This window comes from Nycticebus coucang, chromosome 12 (assembly GCF_027406575.1).
Source record: "Nycticebus coucang isolate mNycCou1 chromosome 12, mNycCou1.pri, whole genome shotgun sequence".
NCBI classification, from domain to species: domain Eukaryota; kingdom Metazoa; phylum Chordata; class Mammalia; order Primates; family Lorisidae; genus Nycticebus; species Nycticebus coucang.
Genome location: NC_069791.1, coordinates 80,648,161 through 80,672,433, shown reverse-complemented (window position 1 = coordinate 80,672,433; position 24,273 = coordinate 80,648,161). Strand labels below are relative to the sequence as shown.

Here is a 24,273-nt window from a genome sequence, read left to right as displayed (position 1 = left end):
TCCCAGGCTGTTCCTGACCAATGATTGTGCATGGCAGAGGCACAAAAGATGAGGGCCATTCCGGCCTTACAATCTGCTCTGGGGCTCCCTGTCAGCCTGGCTGAGACAGCAGTGCTCCCACAGTTGTCAGACCTGCATTGTCATCAGGAGATTCTTCATGCCTACTCTTGTTTCCTCTCTCATTTATCCTGCCCGGGAACTTTCCCCTGTTAAACTTTTGTACATCAAATTCCACCTTGGTATCTGCTTCTTGGAGCACCTGAGTTAATAGAGGTTAGTACTATCTCACTCAGTAATTACACTCATTTAGTTAGTCCCAATAGGAATGAGTGCTTATGTTCACCAAAAGATGTTTCAGGAATGTTTATAGCAGATATACTTGTGTAATAGCTAAAAAAGGACCAAATGTCTATCAATTGCAGAAGGGATACATGAAATTGTGGTTATCCATAGAATGGACAATTGCATTTATAAACTGGACTATTGCATTATTACACATAGCAATTGTTATAAAATAAATTGTTTGTGTAATAACATGAATAAACCTTGCAAACATGGTGAGTGACGGAAGCTAGATGACCAAGAGATCTTATAAGTGAGTAAAGAAATTCAGAAGGAGAGAGAGTGTAGGAGTCCATCCACTTAGATCTATGAAAACCATTAGGGAATTACAGTCGGGATCTCTTTGAGGACTGTGATAGACAGCTATTAATCCCCCCCTCCTGGTATTCATGCCTTGTATAATCCTCTCCCTTTGATCATGGACTGGACCTAGGGGCACTATCTTCTAAGTTGTTATAGAAAATGTAAAAGTAGGGCGGTGCCTGTGGCTCAGCTGGTAAGGCCCCGGCCCCATATACTGAGGGCGGCAGGTTCAAACCCGGCCTCGGCTGAACTGCAACCAAAAAATAGCTGGGCGTTGTGGCGGGCGCCTGTAGTCCCAGCTACTCGGGAGGCTGAGGCAAGAGAATCGCTTAAGCCCAGGAGTTGGAGGTTGCTGTGAGCTGTGTGATGCCATGGCACTCTACCCAGGGCCATAAAGTGAGACTCTGTCTCTACAAAAAAAAAAAAAAGAAAGAAAATGTAAAAGTAATGGGATGTCAGTTCCAAGATTAGGTTACAGAAAAAAAAGACTATTGTATCTCCCTCTCTCTCTTGCTTTCTCTCAATCTTTGCTCTGGGATAAGCCAGCTGCTTCTTTCGGAGAGGTGTAAGTGGCAAGAAACATAGCTCCAGCTAACAGCCAGAGAGGTGGACCTGAGGTCTGCCAGCATCCAAAAGGGTGAACTTGAAGGAGGATTCTCAAGCATTGAGATGACCTCCAGCCAGAGGACACAGTTAAACTGCACCCAGATTCCTGGGTTTCCCACAGAAACTGAGAAAATAAGTTTATTGTTTGTTTTAAGCTGTTAAATTTGGGGTAATTTTAACCAAACAATATACAATTAATATAGGAACATTGCTTATTATTGAAAATCACCATATTAAGCTCCTGAAAAATTTGAGTGCAAAGCTGACAATCTCCAACAAAACTGTGTTTCTTCTCAGAGACAGGGAGAAGCACATACATGTGTTTTTCTTTTAGTCTTGGCCACCAGGAAGCACACAGCCAAACTTATGGCGCAATTTTAATAACTGTGCAAGCCCTTATGGCCTGCTTATCTGTGTTCTTACTCCTGGTCTTTCATTTTATTCTGACATGTCTTTTTTCTCTTGGTTCTAAGTTTTTGGTTCATCTTTACATTTTTCTATGGTAATATGAATTATGGTAAGCCAACTCAAATTCAAGTCACACAAATCATTTTTTCATAAATCATTTTTTGAAATATAGTTTTTTATTTAAAAAATGATTTTTCATATAAAAAAAGTTTTCCACATATTGAACACAGGTGCCTGGAAGTGGCAGTGGGAAAGATCAGGTCATAGGAACGTGGTTCCGGAGCTCCGGGATTGGGTCAGACATATCAAGTGATAACGACAAAAAAGGAAAAAAGGATGGCAATTGATTGCCGTCCCCAGGGGGAGGGGCCAAGGGCTTGTCAAGAGCTGCTTTCCAGGGGTATCCTGGAAATTTCTTTGCATCGCTCCCCTAAGGTCTCCCTCCCGCGCACTACCCCGCCCTTTACCTCTAGCTCCGCCCCTCCAGCTCTGGCCCCGCCCCTCCCCTCCCCTCAGTCCCGCCCGCCGCCCCGCCTCGGTCTCCGCGGGAGGGTCCGGCCTTTTCGGCGGTTGCGCGCTCCGCCCCCTCCCTCCGCGCCCGCGCGCGCCTTCCCCGCCCTTCCCAGCTCACTCCTTACGGGGCGGTTGGGCCGCGCGCCTGTGGGGGCGGGGCCCGGAGGAGAGGACCGAGCCAATGGGGCGCGGCGGCGGCGGCGGCTGTGGCGGCGGCGGCGGAGGCGGTGGCAGCAGCGGCGGCGGCTGGGTCGGGCCCCGACGGGCGGCGGCGGCTGAGGTGGAGGCGGAGGGAGGCGGCGGCGGCGGCGGCGGAGGGGGGAAGATGGCGGCGCCCGTCCTGCTGAGAGTGTCGGTGCCGCGGTGGGAGCGGGTGGCCCGGTATGCAGTGTGCGCCGCCGGGATCCTGCTCTCCATCTACGCCTACCACGTGGAGCGGGAGAAGGAGCGGGACCCCGAACACCGGGCCCTCTGCGACCTGGGGCCCTGGGTGAAGTGCTCCGCCGCCCTTGCCTCCAGGTAGCTGGACTGGGAGGAGTGGGCCGGGAGCGGCCGAGCGGGCGAGGGCGGAGGCTGGGGGTGGGGAGCGCGCGGCGGGAGCTCGGGCCTGGGGGGCGGCGGGAACTGGACCGCAGAGGGACCGCCCGGGTCGGAGCCGGGGAGGGGGGCGGCCGGAGCCCAGGCCGCCTGGCGGAGGTGGCGGGGCCGCGAGGCCGCCGAGGAGGGATGAGGTGGCAGAGTGCAGCCGGGAGGCCGGAGCGGACCGGGCGCAGTTGGGCAGGCTGCGGCCGGACTGGGGAGGAGCGCTAGGGGTTTTCGGAGGGTGGGTCGGCCGGCTTGACAGGTTTCCAGGTTTTTGCCGTGGGAAGCGAGCCAGGCGTGTGAGACCCTGTCAGAGGGATCTCTGAGGCCAGTGTCCACGTCTTGTCCTCCGATCGCTACAGTCCGAGATTGTGCGGCCGGCATGGACTCAAGGGGGTTGCATTTCCCACTGTCTTGCTGGTGCTAGGACAGGTGTTTCAGTGGTCAGGCCTCTTTGTAGCGCTGGTGAGAATTTGCAGACTTCTTGAGACGGTGACATTTGCGGGCAAGCCTGAATTTGACCCTACTGTGGAAGACGATACTGGCACTTAACATATCTGATTTCTTGGATTTCCCCTCGGATATTTCTATGTGCCCGGGTGGGGGAAACGATCTGAGTTTGGGTCTAGTTTAAGCTTAAATTGAGTAAAAGATGAGTGCGTTTATGTGTAGTGATGGTGTTACAGGCAGAAGGTTGACTTTTCAATGTTGATGATTGCTGTAATGAGATACTCACTTTGCTAAACTGGAGCCATTAGTTTGTTTTACTGATCATTTTAGTTTTTTAAACATGTTGTAATTGATTTGTCTGTTGAAGTTTATTTTAATGCATTAAATTTTCCTAGGCAAGTTACTTTGAAAAAAGGCGTACTTTACATTTTAAAAGAACTGTTGCTTTAATTGGGAGGAGTCATTAAAACACATAGAAAAAGTCAAAGAAATAATTTCAAAATGATAGGTTGCACTTTTAATAGAGATTATGCCTAATAGTTTGATGTTTGTTAATAGTTACATTTGAGCAATTTCTCCTAGTGTTGATTGGTAATTGGTAGGGGGACAGAAGCGTATATATAGCTCACTAGTTTATTTAACCTTCATATTGTTGATTACGTGAACACGTGAACAAGCTAGCATGGGAATTTGTCCTGCTATTGTTTATAAACTTCAGGGTGCCAATCTATTCCATTTAGCCTTTTTTCATGAACCAGTTACTCTATATCGTATCTTCACTAGCTCTTAAACCAAAATCTTGTCGCTTTTTAGAGGGGAAATAATTATCATTATGGCTGTATTATATATATTTTGAAATGCATTTAAAATGTGGATATCATTGGAAAAAACACTGGTGTTACAAAAAGGTCAACATTTATTGTTGGTCATTTTGAACTAAGTTAATAGGCTTATTAGACTCTCAGTTATCCTTTGAGAACGACTGAGCGAACATTTTTATTTTATTTTCCACTTTTGGAAAGGACTTTTAAACTTAAAAGTACCTTGTGCCCAAAGTATAGTTGAATGAATCAATACCTAGTGAAAAGACTATGCAGTGGCACATCTTAAGTATTTAAAAAACAAAGAACTAAAAATAACACATTTGATATTAGTTACATACAGAATTTAGAGAGAATTATTACCAATTTAGATTTTTTTGGAAACATGATCTATAATAAATTTAATGGACCTTTTAACATTTGGATGTGGAAAGAATACTGTATACTTAAGTTCTTAAAATTAACTTTTCTTTAAAAGTAGTATTTTTGAACCGAATAAGTTTAGACTCTAATTCTATAGTTCTGTGTCCTGCAAGAGACATGTTTTTGTGCTTTTCCCCCCTTTTAAATAAAGCTCCACATAAGATCAAGTAATATAGTAAAAGTATATGTAAGACTAAAAATAACTAGATATCTTTTTAGTTTTAAATGTGAATGTAATGTGTGAAATAATTGTAAAGCTTTGACATGAAATATTTTAACTTTGATGCCTGCAAAAGGATGATAGGTAAGAAAAAGATATGCTAATAAGAGGAATGAGTAACTTATTTGCCATACATGCAATGAGATTGTTTCAAGAAGCGTATCCAGTTTGATTAGCTTGATTACAAACTACTTGTGAAATCACATATATTTATTTTTTTGTTTGAGATATGGAAACCTGGAAATTAAAGTGGCCTAAATCTGATTTATAGACTCATTTTTTTGGTGGGGGGAAATGGGTAGAGTAAATATCATTAAAAGTTTATATTTTATCAAGGAGAAAAATACTTTAAATGGAAGTTCATTATTGGACACTTCAGGTTAGTTCCTTCGAGTATTGACTGCCATGTACAGTAAAATTCAAAGATGTAACTCTTTTAAGAAAAAGTTTGGGGCGGCACCTGTGGCTCAGTGAGTAGAGCGCCGACCCCATATGCTGAGGATGGCGGGTTCAAATCCAGCCCCAGCCAAAACTGCAACAAAAAATAGCCAGGCGTTGTGGCGGGCGCCTGTAGTCCCAGCTGCTTGGGAGGCTGAGGCAAGAGAATCCCCTAAGCCCAAGAGTTAGAGGTTGCTGTGAGCTGTGTGATGTCATGGCACTCTACCTGAGGGCGGTACAGTGAGAGTCCATCTCTACAAAAAAAAAATAAAGAAAAAGTTGAGCTCAGGCTCCAGTTAATAGAAGTGAAGAAGAGTTAACAGAAGAAAAAGATCCTGTGGTCACACCTGTAATTCTAGTACTCTGGGAGGCTGAGGCGGGTGGGTTGCTTGAGTTCAGGAGTTCAAGACCAACCTGAGCAAGAGTGAGAGACACATCTCTAAAAAAACCCACCCGGGTGTTGTACTGGGCACCTGCAGTCCCAGCTACTTGGGAGACTGAGGCAAGAGGATTGCTTGAGCCCAAGAGTTTGAGGTTGCTGTGAGATATGATGCCACGGCACTCTACCAAGGGCGACAAAGTGAGACTCTGTCTCAAAAAAAAAAAAAAAGAAAAAGATCCTAAGGAAAGTTCTCTTCCAGGATCCAGTGTTAACTCGTGATTTTGGATTGCTTAAACTTACTTCATTCTCATTTCTCAATCTTTAGTTATCCTAATCCAGATAGAATAAGGTAGGCTTAATGAGAGAGTTTTGAGGGGCATGTCTTTTCTATATAAAGTCCTTTAGTGTTTTGGAAGGCACAATTATGTAAAGGAATATTTCAGACTTTTAGATTTCAAAGGAAATATTTCCCCCCAAATTAGGAGATTGCAGTAGGCATTGCAGTTTCTTTATTCCACTAAGTATAACCAATAAAGACAGCAGCAGTAACTCACACCAGTACTTACTATCACCATCATTTCATTTAATAAAAGAATATTTTCACTCAGTTTGAAAGAACAGAATCTCAGAATAAAAGATCTTTAAATTGAATCATTTCGCTTTAATGAAAAGTTTATTTTCTTCTTATTTCCCCCATTTTTACAGAAATTGTTGAAAACTCTGCTGTGAGCCTGTACCAGCCTACAAGTCAACATTAAGTAGGCACTCTCTGCCCCTTTGGTTTGGTGCCCTGAGATCAAAGCCAGTGACTCTGGGTGGCATAGCTCTGCTATGTCTTTGACTTGTGGTATCAAGCTAGTCACTTATTCTCATGAAGCCTCAATTTCTTACGTTAAATAGGGATATTAAAACCCACTTTGCACTCTGCACTCACACCTGTAATCCTAGCACTCTGGGAGGCCAAGGCAGGTGGATTACTTGAGCTCATGAGTTCAAAACCAGCCTGAGCAAAAGCAAGACCCCTTCTCTACTAAAAATAGAAAAACTGAGGCAAGAGGCTTGCTTGAGCCCAAGAGTTGGAGGTTGCTGTGAGCTATGATGCTATGGCACTCTACTGAGGGTAATATCTTGAGACTCTGTCTCAAAGAACCCACTTTGCCAGATGAATGTTAGGATTAAAGATGATACATGTACGTACCTGAAGTAAGGTATTAACTCAGTTATAGCTGTTATCATTATTGGAGGTGCTACTTTTTTTTGGTTTGCAGTGTCTGGTAGTAAATGCCTTTAAGAAGTTTCTTAGATATAGTCCTTTGCATTTGTAATGTACTTTTTTGCTTACTCTGGGGCATAGCATAGACTTAAAGTTCGCTTCTATCAATTTCAGAAGTAGTACAAGAAAAACAAGAATATATGCAGAATGTATGTACAGGTACTTTCTACATACTAAGCCCATTCAAAGGAGGATGGCGGGTGGCACCCGTGGCTCAATGAGTAGGGCGCTGGCCCCATATACCGAGGGTGGTGGGTTCAAACCCAGCCCCGGCTGAACTGCAACCAAAAAATAGCCGGGCGTTGTGGCAGGCGCCTGTAATCCCAGCTGCTCGGGAGGCTGAGGCAGGAGAATCGCGGAAGCCCAAGAGCTAGAGGTTGCTGTGAGGCCTGTGACATCATGGCACTCTACTGAAGGCGGTAAAGTGAGACTCTGTCTCTACAAAAAAAAAAAAAGAAGGATGGCTATATAAGAATAAAATGCCCACCAACCCAGGAATGGATTAACAAGCTGTGGTATATGTATACCATGGAATACTATTCAGCTATTAAAAAAAATGGAGACTTTACATCCTTCGTATTAACCTGGATGGAAGTGGAAGACATTATTCTTAGTAAAGCATCACAAAAATGGAGAAGCATGAATCCTATGTACTCAATCTTGATATGAGGACAATTAATGACAATTAAGTTTATGGGGGGGGGAAGCAGAAAGAGGGATGGAGGGAGGAGGGTGGGGCCTTAGTGTGTGTCACACTTTATGGGGGCAAGACATGATTGCAAGAGGGACTTTACCTAACAATTGCAATCAGTGTAACTGGCTTATTGTACCCTCAATGAATCCCCAACAATAAAAAAAAAAAAAAAAAAAAAAAAAGAATAGTACGAATGATCTTGAGAGGTTAGTAAGCCTGACAATTCTGTAGTTCCTAAAACTGCATAAAAATAGTAAAGTTGGGGTGGCGCCTGTGGCTCAAAGGAGTAGGGCACCGGGCCCATATGCCGGAGGTGGTGGATTCAAACCTAGCCCCAGCCAAAAACTGCAAAGAAAAAAAAAAAAAAGTAAAGTTGTTCCTTGGTTATTTGTGGGGTGTTTGTTTCAGGACTCCTGCTTATCTTGTATATTGTATACTCAAACCTACCACCATCAGCCCTTGGGAACCTGCATATACAAAAAGTTGGGCCTCCATACACACAGGTTTTTTATCTCGAAACTACTTTATTTCTCATCCTCGTTTGGTTGAAAAAGATCTATATGTAAGTGGACTCAGTGCAGTTCAAACCCATGTTGTTTGAGGGTTGACTGCCATTTGAAAATTATTAAGTCCCTGGGCGGCGCCTGTGGCTCAGTCGGTAGGGCGCCGGCCCCGTATACCGAGGGTGGCGGGTTCAAACCCGGCCCCGGCCAAACTGCAACCAAAAAATAGCCGGGCGTTGTGGCGGGTGTCTGTAGTCCCAGCTACTCGGGAGGCTGAGGCAAGAGAATCGCTTAGGCCCAGGAGTTGGAGGTTGCTGTGAGCTGTGTGAGGCCACGGCACTCTACCGAGGACCATAAAGTTAGACTCTGTCTCTACAAAAAAAAAAAGAAAATTATTAAGTCCCTCAAAGTTCCCTTGTTTTACCAGATATTGGATTAGTACCTTTCCCATATGTTAAAAAAGTACCATCTGTTGGGCGGCGCCTGTGGCTCAGTGAGTAGGGCTCCGGCCCCATATGCCGAGGATGGTGGGTTCAAACCCAGCCCCAGCCAAACTAACAAAAAAATAGCCGGGCATTGTGGCGGGCGCCTGTAATCCCAGCTGCTTGGGAGGCTGAGGCAAGAGAATCGCCTAAGCCCAAGAGTTAGAGGTTGCTGTGAGCCATGTGACGCCACGGCACTCTACCAGAGGGCATTACAGTGAGACTCTGTCTCTACAAAAAAAAAAAAAAAAAAAAGTACCATCTGTTTACTATCCCCCAGTGAGATAATTAGAATAGAACCTAGACATTTTTACTGCTCTTTGCTTTGTCCAGTTGTAACTCAGAAATTAAGTGATTTACCAAAGATAACATAGGTAGTAGCAAATTGAGACTAGAAGTCTGGCTTCCAGAATACTTGTTTAATCTTCTCACTCCCCTCCAGTTGTAAAAATTGAATTCTTATATAGGTAGTGCATTCACTGCTTCAGATTTGAAAGATAACAAAGCATGTACAGTGAAAAGTCTGCCTTAGACATATAGTTGTCCCTCTCCATTGGCAGTCACAAAACTTTCCAGAGCCATTTAATCCATATACAAGCATAAATATGACCATATTCTCCCAGTTTTTAAAATATGAAGGTATATACATTCTGATGTGTATTCTGCTTTTTGCTTAGCATTCTTTCCACTACCATCCTACTTTCAGTGCTTATATTTATATTTAGTGAGATGTTAATAACTGCCAGTGTGTAAAAGAAAATTTGTCCTAGTAGTTTTGACTAACCGAGATGAATTCAAGAAATAAAATGCAAAGAAATATCCTTTCTTTTTAAAAAAAATAAAATGCGGGGCAGCGCCTGTGGCTCAAGGAATAGGGTGCTGACCCCATATACCGGAGATGGCAGGTTCAAACCCAGCCCCGGCCAAAAAAAACTGCAAAAAATAAATAAGTAAATAAATAAATAATTAAAAAAAAATAAATGAAATGCTTATGTTGCCATTGTTTCTTGGTATGGAAATTTCAGAAGCAGTATGAAATCAGAGTACGAGGGGATTAAAGATATACCACAAAGAGGTGAATCTGGACTGCCCTGCATTAAAAATAATTGTTCTTTTTATTTTTTTATTTTTAAGAGACAGAATCTTACTTTGTCACCCTCGATAGAGTGCGGTGGCGTCACAACTCATGGCAACCTCCAGTTCTTGGGCTAGGTGATTCTCATGCCTCAGCCTCTCGAGTAGCTGGGACTACAGGTGCCCACCCCAATGCCCAGCTATTTTTTTGTTGCAGTTTGGCCGGGGCCAGGTTCAAACCCACCACCCTTAGAATATGGGGCCAGTGCCCTACTCACTGAGCCACAGGCGCCACCCAGAAATAATTTTCAATACTATAGATAATGTTTATTATATGCTAGGCAATATTCTAAACAATCCATGGTAGGTAACTTTTATAACCATTTTATAAATGAGAAACTGAGACACACAGAATGTAAAGGAAATTTGATCCAGATAGCACAGTGGCAGATGACTGATTTTAAGAGTGCAAGCCCTTTACCACTACTTGAAATTCCACTTAGATCTGATATTGATGTAGTGTTACCCATAAATTTTTTTTAAAAAGTTATGCAAGTAGTAGTGCCATTTTTTATATTTGTATGACAGAACAAAGCCCAGAGTTTGCATTATATCTTTTACCTGTTTAAAACAGTCTTTCTGAAAAGCAAGAACATAACTGTGAAGGCATGGTGTTTAAGAGGGAGTTCCTGGAATCTTTGTTTTCTAAGCCTAACCCTGTGAAGACCTGGCATTTGTCACCCCCGGGAGCTAACAGTTAGGCTGTGGGGTGAGCTATGGGGAATACTTACCAGGTCAGCCCAGGGAAGAACCATAAAGCAGATCTAGGCACCTGGAGATAGGAAGGAGGGGAAAAGTGTGAATCCCCAAATTCAAACTAAGCAAGGGCTACTCAGCATTAGACTTGCATTGGATTACCGGTTTTCAGAATTTGTTCCTCAGAATCCTTGCTTAGTGAAACTAGGATTTGCTTCACTTTTTAACATTTTAAATGTTGAAACACCAAATATTTATATATACTTGAATATATCATGCTAAATTTTAACATATTTGAGACTGCTGATTTGTATTGCCAGGTTTTCTCAAGGGAGTTCATGCTGAGTGGAAAAAGAAGTGCCAGTCTTAAAAGGTTACAAACTGTATGATTGCATGTGTATAACATTGAAATAATAAAACTGTAGAGATGGATAACACTAGGAGTTAGGAATGGGTGGGAAGGGGTGGCATGGTTATAAAGAGGTAGCATGAGGGAGTCTTTTGGGGATGGAACAGTTGAGATCTGTATCTCAACTGATTACACAGACCTACAAATATGGTAAAATTGCACAGAACTACACACACAGTATATAAAACTGGTGAAATCAGAATAAAGTCACTAGTATACCAAGGTTAGTTTACTGATTGTGATAATATACTAGAGTTATACAAGTTTTATATTGGAAGAGGTTGGGTGAAAGGGTGCTTGAGACCTCCGTGTTCATTTTTATTTGCATATTTCTGTGGTTTGTAATTATAATTTTAGAATAAAAAAATGAAAAAGGCAAAAGATGCAATGCATTTAGAATATTTTGGGGGAAAATAAGCAAAAGGAAGAAAATTTAAATTATCCAAAATGCCAATACCCAGGATAACAATCATTGGAATAGAATTTCTCACTCACTTTGTGCATATACTTGACTTGTAAAAAATGCTATTGATTAATAAGACTTACATTGGTATTGTAAAAATTTGGGCCAGTACTTGTTTGTTCATGTAAAATTATATAAGCAAATTTAGTACAATAGAGCTCTCATTGCATTATGTAATAACATGTGACTGCCTGCCTTATGCATGTCTTGATATCATTATTAGTGTATATTTTAAGATTTTTATTTTTTACCAAAATATTTACAATTACCAAGTATTCACATTCCTTAATATTATTATAGAATTAATTTGGAAATGTTCTACTTCTTAGACTTCTGGATAGGTGTAATTAAATCCTTAGATAGCATTGATGTCCTGTTTTAAAAAACAAACTCATTTGCATTAAAAATTCTTATAATTTGCATCTGCTCGTCTCTGTGAATCAGGTTTTTCTTGATGCTATGCAATCCAAACAAAACTAACTTGACATGATACTGCCCCAGTCATCCATAATTTAAAGTTTGTGTTCATCAAGAGATTTATTGTTCTCGTTATAAATGTTATAAATCTGAGCTTTAAAATGCACCGATAGATGGTAGATCCACATAAAATTTTACTTAGAAAACAGTTCTTTTATTTAAAAAGTTTAAAGCTATTAGATTATGATTTATAAAGTATCTTATTAATATTTCTAGGAGAACTTCAGGGGCACTATTGTTGCTGCCTTTTGATTATTGATCTTAAAATCATTGTAGGGCAGCGCCTGTGGCTCAAAGGAGTAGGGCGCTGGACCCATATACCGGAGGTGAGTTCAAGCCCAGCCCCGGCCAAAAACTGCAAAAAAAAAGTCATTGTATTTGAGAAGTAAAATAGTGGAAAATTTATGGCAAAATAAGGAATCAAAGTGAACAGTATACTCAACTCTAAAAGAGTTTAATTTTTGTACATTGTGGTAATAATTAAGATCACAGGCTTTAGAATCAATGTGAGTTGCAGTCATGGCTCCATCATTTGATCTCTCCATTGTCTCAGTTTCCTTAAGGGAGTTGAGGAAACTGAGACATAAAATGACAGTAATAGTAGTGTCACCCTCCACAAAATGAGGGTTAACTCATAGGATTATGGTGAATATGAAATGCACCTATACATGTAAATAGTCTCAGTGCCTGGCACAAAGGTGTGCTCGTAAAACTTACTACTATTTTAGAATGTGGCTGAGATCACACCGTATGTATTTTATGTATATTTTTCCTCATTTATCATATTACAACAATTTTCCCATGTCATTAAAAATTCTATCAGTAATATAAGAGAACCCTTGCCAATGTTGAGCGTTCTCCTTTTTTTAAGTCTTTATTAATTTGATGTTAAAAAAGTCATCTCAGGCTGCGAGCAGAGGCTCACGCCTGTAATCCCAGCGCTCTGGGAGGCTGAGGCAGGTGGATTGCCTGAGCTTAAGAGTTCCAGACCAGCCTGAGCAAGAGTGAGACCCCATCTCTACTAAAAATAGAAAAACTAGCCAGGAGAGCGTTTGTAGTCCCAGCTATTGGGGAGGCGGAGGCAAGTGAATTGCTTGAGCCTAAGAGTTTGAGATTGCTGTGAGCTGTATCACCATGGCACTCTGCCTCCAAAAAAAAAGTCATTTCATTGTTTTGATTTATATTTCCCTCCAAGGATCAGCAAGATTTAATCGTTTTCACATTTTTATTAACTGTTTGCATTTGACTCTTAGGCCTTACCTGTATAGGTCTTAGAATTTTTCGTATGTAGACAAATACTTTATATGTTTAAAGGATATTTGTTGTTAATATTCTTATCATTTTAGTTGTTTTGTTAACTTGTTGTACTACAAAGGGTTTTTTAAGTATAAGAAAATTTTGATTCTTGGGCGGTGCCTGTGGCTCAGTGAGCAGGGCGCCGGCCCCATATACCGAGGGTGGCGGGTTCAAACCCAGCCCCCGCCAAACTGCAACAAAAAAATAGCTGGGCGTTGTGGCCGGCGCCTGTAGTCCCAGCTACTTGGGAGGCTGAGGCAGGAGAATCGCCTAAGCCCAGGAGTTGGAGGTTGCTGTGAGGTGGGTGACGCCACGGCACTCTACTGAGGGCCATAAAGTGAAACTCTGTCTCTACAAAAAAAAAAAAGAAAATTTTGATTCTTTATAATTTTTTTACGTAGGTTTTAAGTTTATGAGAGTATTTCCCATTCTGATAATTAGAAAAATGTGTGTTATTATGGTTATTGGGGGGGGACAGAAAGAGGGAAGGAGGGAGGGAGGTGAGGCCTTGGTGTGTGTCACACTTTATGGGGGCAAGACATGATTGCAAGAGGGACTTTACCTAACAATTGCAATCAGTGTAACCTGGCTTATTGTACCCTCAATGAATCCCCAACAATAAAAAAGAAAAGAAAAATGTGTGTTTATAATTTCTTTTAGTTTTAAAAAACATTAGTTCTTTAATAATCTTTGATGTAGATTATCAGGTGTTAGATGAATCTATAACATAATTTTTGTATAGACATTTGTATTTCATCTGGATGTTGCCTGTTCATATCGTCACTCTTTTTTTTTCCCCTTTCTGATTTTTTTTTTTCTTATTGCTTAGGATTTTTTCTTATTGCTTAGGATTTTTTAGATATCACAGAACTTAGTCCTTTGTTATATGTAATACACGTATTTTCTCCTAGTTTGTTATCTTTCTTTTAATTTTGTTTATGATATTTATATTCACATGGAAGTTTTAATTTTTTATGTGGTCATGTCTTTCACTTCTTTGTAGCTTTTTCTTTAAACTTGTTTAGCAAAGTTTCTGCCGTTCCCAGATTAGTTTTAAAAAATTCTCACGTATTTTGTTTGATTTTTTACATTTAGCTCTTTTAGTCTTTATGGAATTTCCTTTGTGTCTAATGTGAAATAGAAATCTAACTTACTTTTTCTTAAATGGATAGACTTTCACCTAACTCCCATTTATTCACTTTTTCATATTAAAATGCTGTAAGACTTTGCTGTATCATAGGCCTCTTTCTGGAGTCTCGGATCTGTTCCAGTCACACGTCTGTCTGTGTTTATTCCATTACCAACTCCCCCTCATGCCTTTATATGATAAGTTTGACATCTGATAGAGCAAATATGTTCATTTTCAAATTTTTCTTAACTGTTGTCATGCATTTTCTGTTTCAGGTGAATTTTAGAATTATTTACTATTATTTACTATTTCAGGTGAATTTTAGAATTATTTTGATGTATTTTGAAGAAAAACCCATTGAGATTTTGACTAAAATTGCACCGAATTTATAGGTGAATTTGGAAGGCAGTCAGGACTAACAGTGTTCCTGTCAGGGGACATAATTTTATCTGTTTATTCTGTAATTGTTTATCTGATTAACATTTTAGCCTAGATCTCCCTTGTGGTTTGGTCTTTTTTTCTTCTAAAACAAATGTGTTAAAATGTATTAAATGTATGTTCTAGAAGGAGTTGTTTTTATTTTTGAAAAAATATTCTAGGTAACACAATCGTTGTGGAAAATTCATACACTATTGCAGCATGTAAAGAAGAAAGTACCGGGTGGCGCCTGTGGCTCAGTGAGTAGGGTGCCGGCCGAACTGCAACCAAAAAATAGCCGGGCGTTGTGGCGGGCGCCTGTAGTCCCAGCTGCTTGGGAGGCTGGGGCAGGAGAATCGCGGAAGTCCAAGAGCTGGAGGTTGCTGTGAGCTGTGTGACGCCACGGCACTCTACCAAGGGCGGTAAAGTGAGACTCTGTCTCCACAAAAAAAAAAAAAAGAAAGTACCGTTTCTGAAGGTGAGAACATTGTTTTTCAAACTTTCAGTCATCATAGCACCTCCACCCTACTTGAATCATCTGTACTACTAACTTGTAATAATTTTCTTAAAATTTGCTAAAGAAGTGGCTCAGTGCCCGTAGCTAGGTGGTTAGGGCTCTGGCCACATTCGTGGAGGCTGGTGGGCTTGAACCAGGCCTGGGCCTGCTAAACAACAATGACCACTTCATTGGGCATTGTGGCAGGCGCCTGTAGTCCCAGCTACTGGGGAGGCTAAGAAGGCAAGAGAATAGCTTGGGTCCAAGAGTTGGAGGTTGCTGTGAGCTATGACACGACAGCATTCTACTGAGAGTGGCAAAGTGAGACTCTGTCTCAAAAAAACAAATTTTTTTTTGCTAAAGAAACCCAAAACCATAGCAATAAGAGCTGTAAATTTGTACATTGATTTACTAGTTATTTTTTAATGTATATTAAATAAATACATAACTATTTCAAAATGAAACACTGGCAAAGTGAGTAGAAGTGTGGGTTCCAAAATTAAGCTTTTATGGTTTTATTTTATTTTATTTTTTTGAGATAGAGTGTCATTATGTCACCCTCAGTAGAGTGCTATGGCATCACAGCTCACAGCAACTGCAAACTCTTGGGCTTAAGCGATTCTCTTTCCTCAGTCTCCCAAGTAGCTGGGACTATAGGCCCCTTCTGCAAGGCCTGACTATTTTTTTGTCTCAGTTGTCATTATTGTCTGGCAGGCCCCAGGCCGGATTCAAACCTACCCTAACCACTTAGCTATGGACACTGAGCCAAGATTTTATGGTTTTAAATCCTAGTTCTTACCTCTCTTAACACTGGACAGATTTCTTAAATTTCTGCTTCAGTTTTATTATTATTATTATTATTTATTATTATTTTTTTTTGTAGAGACAGAGTTTCACTTTATTGCCCTCCGTAGAGTGCTGTGGCCTCACACGGCTCACAGCAATCTCCAACTCCTGGGCTTAGGCGATTCTCCTGCCTCAGCCTCCCGAGCAGCTGGGACTATAGGCGCCCGCCACAACGCCCAGCTATTTTTTTGTTGCAGTTTGACCAGGGCCGGGTTTGAACCCGCCACCCTCGATATATGGGGCCAGCGCCCTACTCACTGAGCCACAGGCGCCGCCCTGCTTCAGTTTTATTAAATGAGGTTAATATGACACCTACCTTCTAGGATTATTAGGAAGTTAAATAGCAGGTGAACAGGCAGTCAGCATAGCCCTTGTACATAGATCTTCAACAAATATTAGTTATTATTAAATTGAGTAGTTTGTAAATACCTTGGTTCTCTTTCAAAGTTAATTCTCACATAAGCATCTCATTTTTGAAGTACTCGCCCAGTTTCCATTGTAAGAATATACCATGATTTATGAAACTAAGCCCTTATCATTTTCTGTTTTTCCTGTCATTAAAAAAAAAAAAAGCTAGCTACTCAGGAGGCTGAGGCAAGAGAATTGCCTAAACCCAAGAGCTCAAGGTTGCTGTGAGCTGTGACGTGACAGCACTCTACCGAGGGTGACAGAGTAAAACTCTGTCTCTAAAAAAAAAAAAAGAACAAAGGTCAGTTCCTAATATGTATCACCATATTTCCTTTCCAAAGGATTGTACTAATATGCTGTGCCTTGGCAAGTTGAAGGTTTATCATTTAAATATTTTAGGGGGAGGAGTAATGGGTTTTTAAATGATTGCTTGTTTTTGTTTTAGTTAAGAATTTATTATTCACCAGTCATTAAGGAACACATTAATTACTATTTACTCTTTCTTGTTGAATCTGTGCAGTTTTCTGAGAGATAGGTAAGCCTCTGGCTGTGTTTGTATTTGGGTATGCAATTTATGTGGTGCTAGGCATTGAGAAATTAGGATAATTTTATGGTGATATTTTGATCAGAGATCTTAGGAATATCAAAATTCTCTCCAGTTTATAGCCAGTATTTTCAAGTGTATTGGGTCCCTGAGGGAGAGACTTGTGTTAAACATCTGTGCTGACAAATGGAAAACAAGAATACTTGACATTTTGTTCTTAACTAGGACTTGGGCATCAAACTCCAAGACAAAAGACTGAGTAAGCCTACCTGGTTCACATGGAAGTGCTGGGAGTTTTTTGGACTCTAGTTGTCCAAACAACTCTAGCTTAAGTTGTTTCAAATGAAAACAGGCTATGAGATGAATCCCTTTCATCTTCCCAATTCTCAAATGCTCCTAGATCTTCCCTTATGATGTGAGCAAAGCCTGAGTTACATCTTTCTATCAGTTGCCTGGGATCATGAAATCAGAGAGAGCCCATTTGCCCTAGATGCCTGCTGATGTGGTCTTGGCCACCTGCCCTGGGCCTTTTCTGTCCAAGTAATAGGTTTGGTTCTAGTTGTCCCTTCCTGAAGAGAAGCAGGGAGAGGTGACTGAACCTTCTTCTACCACTTTAGTCACATGGAAGAAGTAGAAAAGTGAGCCCACACTTGTGTGCTGATTTTTTTTTTTTTTTTTTTTGAGACAGAGTCTCACTTTGTCACTCTCAGTAGGGTGCAGGGTTGTCATAGCTCACAGCAACTTCAAGTTCTTGGGCTCAAGTGATTCTCTTGCCTCAGCCTGCCAAATAGCTGGGACTACAGGTGCCCACCACAACACCTGGCTATTTTTAGAGACAAGGTCTTGCTCTGGCTTAGGCTGGTCTTGAACTCCTGAGCTCAAACAGTCTACTACCTGCCTTGCCCTCCCAGGATTATGGGCATGAGCTACTGTGCCTATCCTGTGTGCTGGTCTTTTAGTAGTGATTCTACCCATTAGCACACGGACCCAGTCATTGATCTCAACTCTGCCTGAGAGTCAGGGAGAAAAAAGAGCTAGGCCTTCATTCCTTCCTTCAAAAGACAACATGTAAAAACTTTCAGCTGTAAGGGCGGCGCCTGTGGCTCAGTTGGTAAGACGCTGGCCCCATATACCGAGGGTGGCGGGTTCAAACCCAGCCCCGGCTGAACTGCAACCAAAGAAAAAAAAAACTTTCATCTGTAGCTGGGTGTGGTGGCTCATGCCTGTAATCCCAGCACTCTGGGAGGCCAAGGTGGGTGGATTGCTAGAGCTCATGGGTTCGAGACCAGCCTAAGCAAAAGTGAGACCCCATCTCTACTACAAATAGAAAAACTGAGGTAAGAGGCTTGCTTGAGCCCAAGAGTTGGAGGTTGCTGTGAGCTATGACACCACAGCTTTCTACCCAGTGTGACAACTTGAGATGGCAGTCTCAGAAAAAACAAACAAAAAACGATTTCAGCTATTCTTAATCTTTGATTTTTCTCTTGGGTTGTTACTTGTCTCAAGTCAACCAGAAAGAGGTGGAGTTAAAAACTGGCTTGCTAAGTATTACACATTATCCATATCCTCCCTAACTATGCATCAGCCAGCAGTGAGTGGCTTATTACTCATGAGATGTTCTCTTCTCTTGCTTAATGGTTCATGACATGTTCTTCATGTCCTCCTACCACTTGATCTGTTTTAAGTTTTCTTTGCTAGCTTATTCGGTGTCTGACCATTGAATGGTGATGTTCTACAGATCAGCCTAAGACCCTCCTGCCATTCTTCTTTACCTAAACACTAACATCCATCATATAAAATTTTTATCCCCACCCCGACCTTGCCTTTGATTACTTGATCTGCATATCTGATTGCCTACTAGACATCTCTACTTAGATGTGTTAAAAGTACTTTACATTCAGCATGTCCAAGATTTAATTCATACTCTTCTGAAAATAATTTTTGCTATCTCAGTAAAAGGCAGGAGTTTAAGTCAGAAACCTGAGGCTTGTCCATGATCCTTGCTCCCTCTCCAGCAAATTTTGTGAATTATGACATACACACAGAAAAATCATTGAGTTGTGTATCTTTTTTTGTTGTAGTAATCACAAAGCAAACCTGGTAACCGACATTCAGGTCATTAAATAGAGCCAAAGCCCTCCTTAAACTTGCTATATGCTTCCTCCTCAAAAGTAACCTCTGTCCTGACTTTTAAGATAATGACTTTATTATTTGCTAGCTGAGAGTGCATCCAAACTTGATAATTTAGTTTTGCCTGCTATTTGAACTTTGTATAAATGAAACCATTTAGTTTTTCTTCACTTGGCTGCCTTTACTTAGTGTTATTTTGTGAGATTCTGTCATGTTTGATGGAGCTGTAGTTCATTAGTCATTGCTGAATAATACTCTACTATATGAATATGTCACAGTTGATTTATTCATTCCCTTTTTTGGTAGACATTTACATTGTGTCTAGTTTGTAATTACGAATACTGCTGCTGTGAACATTCTTGTGTATCTTCAGTTTTACTTGGTAATGCCAGACTTTTCCAAAAAAGTCACTACTTTAGATTTCTGCCAAAAATGTACGTGAATTCCTGTTTATTCACCTTTTTTTGCCAAGCCTTAGAATTGTCAGTCTGACACAACTATGATTTAATAAAAAAATAAAATAAAAAAAAGAATTGTCAGTCTGTTAAATTTTATTGACCATTCTAGTATACACATAATGAGTTTTTGTGTATAACTGAGGTATGTTTCATACATAATAAAATGCAAAAATCTTAAATTCAAGAATATTTTATGTATACATGTAATTATATAGCCACTACCCAGATGAAGGTACAAAACATTTCTGTCACCCCAGAAAGGTCTCTCATGTTCTTTTCCAGTCAGAAGCTGCTATTCTGACCACACTGTTTTGACTACTGATACAAGTTCATTTTGCCTATTTTCATACTTCATATAAATGGACTCAGACAGTATGTACTCTTGTGTGTCTGGCTTCTTTTGCCCAGTGTAAATTCATCCAAGTTATTGGTTATATCAGTTTATTCTTTTGTTACTGAGTTATGTTGTTTGATTACATAATAGTTTATTCATTTTCTTATTGATATACCTGGGTATTGGCTATTATAAATTAAGCTGTGAACATTCTTATATATACTCATATTCTTGGGTATATCTCTAGGAGTGGATTTCTGGGTCATGGGGTAAGTAAGTGTTTAACTTTATTAGAAACTACAGAACAGTTTCCCAAAGTGATTGTATTAATTAACACTCCTCTTTGGTTTTAATTTGTGTTTCTCTGATTAATAATGAGGTTGAGCAACTTTTTTCTTTTTTTGGTCATTTAGACATTTTGGGGAAGATTTATTAAAATCTTTTCCCTGTTTTTTTGCTGGGTGTTCTGTCTTTGTTTTTGGTATAGGATGTATAAGTGTGGGGTGTGTGTAGTCCCCCCCCCAATATCTGTATTGCATGTATATGCTACTCTTTAGCTTACCTTTCCTTTTTATTCTCTTAAAGGTGTCTTTTTTATTATATTATTCTTTTCCTTAGTAATTAGGGATTTTTGTAGCCTGGTGTGAAGATACTCTATATTATTTCCGTTACTGTTTTTCCTTTAACATTTAGATCAACAGTCTGTATGGATGTGTGTGTGTGTGTGTGTGTGTGTGTGTGTTTTCAGTTTTTTTCCCTGTATGACGATCTGATGATGATGATGATGATGATTATGGTACTACTATTTATTGAGGAAGCCATTCCCTCCTTCTCTGTAGAGCCCCCTTTGTCACAAATCAGATGTATACCATTTGTTTGGCTGGGCACAGTGGCTCGTGTCTGTAATCCTAGCACTTTGGGAGGATGAGGCAGGAGTATTGCCTGAGGCCAAGAGTTTGAGACCAGCCTGAGCAAGAGTGAGACCCCCATCTCTACAAAAAATACAAAAACTTGCTGGGTGTAGTGGGATGAACCTGTACTCTTAGCTGCTCAGGAGGCTGAAGCAGGAGGATCATTTGAACCCAGGAGTTTGAGGTTGCAATAAGCATAGTAACACTCAGATGTTATTTGCCTTACTCTTTTTCTCTCACAAGTGTATAATAGGGTTTTCCAGAGGCTTTATGGCTTGTGACGTTGCTACAGATTGAATGCAGAAGCACATAAGAAAATCCAGTTGTCTCCTATAAGCCAGACATTAACAAGATTTATACAATGTAAAACAGTGCCACTCTTCTTGCTAAATTTTTTTTTGTTTTGTAAATGTTATTTTTTATTAAAAAATGTTGCTCATGTTAGCATGTAATGGGTTTCTGGATAATATTAAATGAATGAATAAATATTGAATTTTTTTGGTTTAATTTCTAATGTGATAACTATAATTACTATAACCATAAACTAAGGCGGTTTAGAATCTGAATAGTTTGTATTAATGTAAGGCTAAAATATTTGAGAATCATTATTTTAGTTTCATAAGCCTTGCTATCCAGTGGATAATAAGTCTTAGTTAAATTTGGCCCCTTGCATTTCTATATGTATTTTAGAATCAGCTTGTCAGGTTCCACAAGAATAAAGATTATAATCTTTTATTCTGTTCAGTCTTCCAATTCGTGAATATTATTTATGTTTTGGTCTTCAATTTTTTTCTCAATATAGTTATGTAATTTTTGATACAGAGGTGTTGTACATTTTCCTAACAGAATTTTTTTTTGGCCGGGGCCGGGTTTGAACCCACCACCTCCGGCATATGGGACTGGCGCCCTACTCCTTGAGCCACAGGCGCCACCCCCTAACAGAATTTTTGATGGGAAAAATGTCTGCTTAGAACTAAACTTAAGAACTAACAAGAAAGTTACTGAAAAATACTGCAAAACTCTGCAGAAGGACATAAAGAATTGAATAAATACTGAAATACAACTCTCACATTGAAAAGTTGTCAGTATCTCCTCTAAATTGTTTTATTTCATATTGTTAGAAACACGCTTTTTTACCTTTTGTGATTTCTAAAATTAAGCTATTTCTTAAAACTAATGACATGTTCCAGTCACTTCTGACTGTATGGTAAGATGTTAGGTTAGGAATGCCTTAGCCAATTTCTTTTACTTATTTTTCTTTTATTATAAGTACAATTCATGTGTAATATAAAAGTGTTTTAAGTCTAAAAGAGCTATTTTAATTGGCATAAAATAATTGCGAATTTTACATGGAAGGTATATTAAATTTAATGGAATATAATCTGTAAATTCTATATCATCTCAATTAATATCTCAATAGGCTTTCCAGAATTTGATATAAAGTTTAAGTGAAAGAACAAAAGTGAAAGTTTTTATAAAAATTATGAAAATCAGTGTTCTCTTAAAGGGGGTTAGTGCTATCAGATATTAAAGTATATATTGAAATTAAATAATTAATAGCGCCAGATCACTAGGACAGATTCGAGGATGCTGAAGTGGCCTCATTTATAGAAACATGATATGTGGCAAAGATGAACACAGTGAATTCTTCAGCACATAGTGTTAGATCAACTGAGTAGCCATTTGGAAAAAAGAAAGCTAACTTGCTTATTGTTTCAAAAAATTCTTTTTTTTTTGAGACAGAGTCTCACTGTGCTGTCCTCAGTAGAGTGCTGTGGCATCATAGCTTGCAGCATCCTCAAACTCTTGGGCTTAAGCAATTCTCTCGAGTCAGCCTCCCGAATAGCTGGGCAAAAAATTCTTTAGTGAGGGCGGCGCCTGTGGCTCAGTGAGCAGGGCGCCAGCCCCATATACCGAGGGTGGTGGGTTCAAACCCAACCCCAGCCAAACTGCAACAAAAAAAATTGCTGGGCGTTGTGGCGGGCGCCTGTAGTCCCAGCTACTTGGGAGGCTGAGGCAGGAGAATCGCCTAAGCCCAGGAGTTGGAGGTTGCTGTGAGCTGTGTGACGCCACGGCACTCTACCGAGGGCAATAAAGTGAAACTCTGTCTCTACAAAAAAAAAAAAAAGATAAAAAAAAAATTCTTTAGTGTGATAAAATCCACAGATAGTGAAATACACACATTTTTAGGTACCAACTCAATAAATTTTTACCTATGTATACACAGAAGTAGCCACCACCCAGATCAAGATAAAGCCTTGATCCCAAACAAGGGCTCCCAAAATTCTCCATTATGTTCCTCCTGGGTAATCCCACTTTCTCTGAAAGTAACCATTTTTGTCACCTCTGTCCGCAGACTGATTTTGTCCATTTTTTTTTTGTGTCTAGCTTCTTTTGGCTCAACATTATGTCTATGAGATTTATTTACATTGCATGTTGCTGTTCTTTTTTCTTGTTGTATAGTATTGTGTTAATATGCCACATATTCTATTCTACTGTCGATAGAAATCTTGCTTGTTTCTGTTTTTTGGCTAAAATGAATAAAATTGCCAGGAATATTCTTGTATATGTTTGGTAGCCATAAGTACTCGTTTTCTGTTAGAAATGAATAGAACTGCTGGGTCCCAGAATTCATATAGTTTAGTTTTGGTATATATTTAAAAAATGGCTCACGAACTTTTATGGAGCCCCTGTATTGCTAGACAGTTTTCCACAGTAATTATACTCTCACCAGTGATATATGTGAGAGTTCCACTTGTTCTAAATTTTATAAAACCTCAGAAAACATAAAGAAAAAAGTTGATAAATTTGCATAAAAACAGACAAGCCATACATGGCAAAAACTAGTATTAATATAAATAAAATTGGAATCGTAATGATAAACCGGGAAAAATATTTGCCATGCATCATGTTCAAAGGGCTAATTTTCTTAAAGGACCAGGAGTCCTTGACTAGTGGGCATGTTCAAAGACAGTTCAAAGGAAAGACAAGTAGCTCTTAAACCAGTGAAATGATCCTCACTTTCAGTCATGACAAGAGAAAAGCAAATTGAAACTATATTGGAAGTATTTAAAATAGATCAAAAAGTTTGATTAACTTTTGACTAAAGTGTAGGAAAATAGGTACTTATACATATTAATCGTAGGATTCTAAACTCTGTGGTAAGCAGTTTGATAATATCCAGTAAAATTAAGAATGAGCATACTTCAAGAAAGAAGTGTGGGTAGACTGTGATGTATTTATGCAATGGGATATTACTGAGCAAGAGTGAACAAATAACTGTTTATGCAATAATATATACCATTCACAAGTAAAACATTGAATGAAAAAGCCAAACAGAAAAATGTAAGTTCAAAAACAGAGTCAGGAAAATGTTACTCTTGGGGAGCTCACCATTAGGAAGACTTGAAGGGCTTTTGGGGGCTTGGTTCTGTTTTTGTTTTTTTTTTTTAATATGGTTGTTATTTAGGTGTGTTTACATTGGGAAAATTCATCAAGCTATAAACACAGAATTTATGTACTTTTTGAATATATGCCCTACTTAAGTAAAAGTTTTTTTTTTTGAGACAGAGTTTCACTATGTCGCCCTCTGTAGAGCGCTGTGATATCACAGCTCACAGCAACCTCAAACTCTTGGGCTTATGCAATTCTCTTGCCTCAGCCTTCCAAGTAGCTGGGACTACAG

The 24,273-nt window shown here is 39.8% G+C and overlaps 1 protein-coding gene across 1 annotated transcript in view; it reads left to right on the top strand.

The window, feature by feature from the left end:
• The first annotated feature begins 2,301 nt into the window (after window positions 1-2,301).
• The window catches only part of VKORC1L1 (vitamin K epoxide reductase complex subunit 1 like 1), a 68,000-nt gene continuing 46,028 nt past the window's right edge, over window positions 2,302-24,273 (top strand). The window contains exon 1 of the mRNA XM_053555171.1: window positions 2,302-2,691. Coding sequence (XP_053411146.1) covers window positions 2,354-2,691 — 338 coding nt within the window. The 5' untranslated portion in view covers window positions 2,302-2,353. The remainder of the gene's footprint in view (window positions 2,692-24,273) is intronic.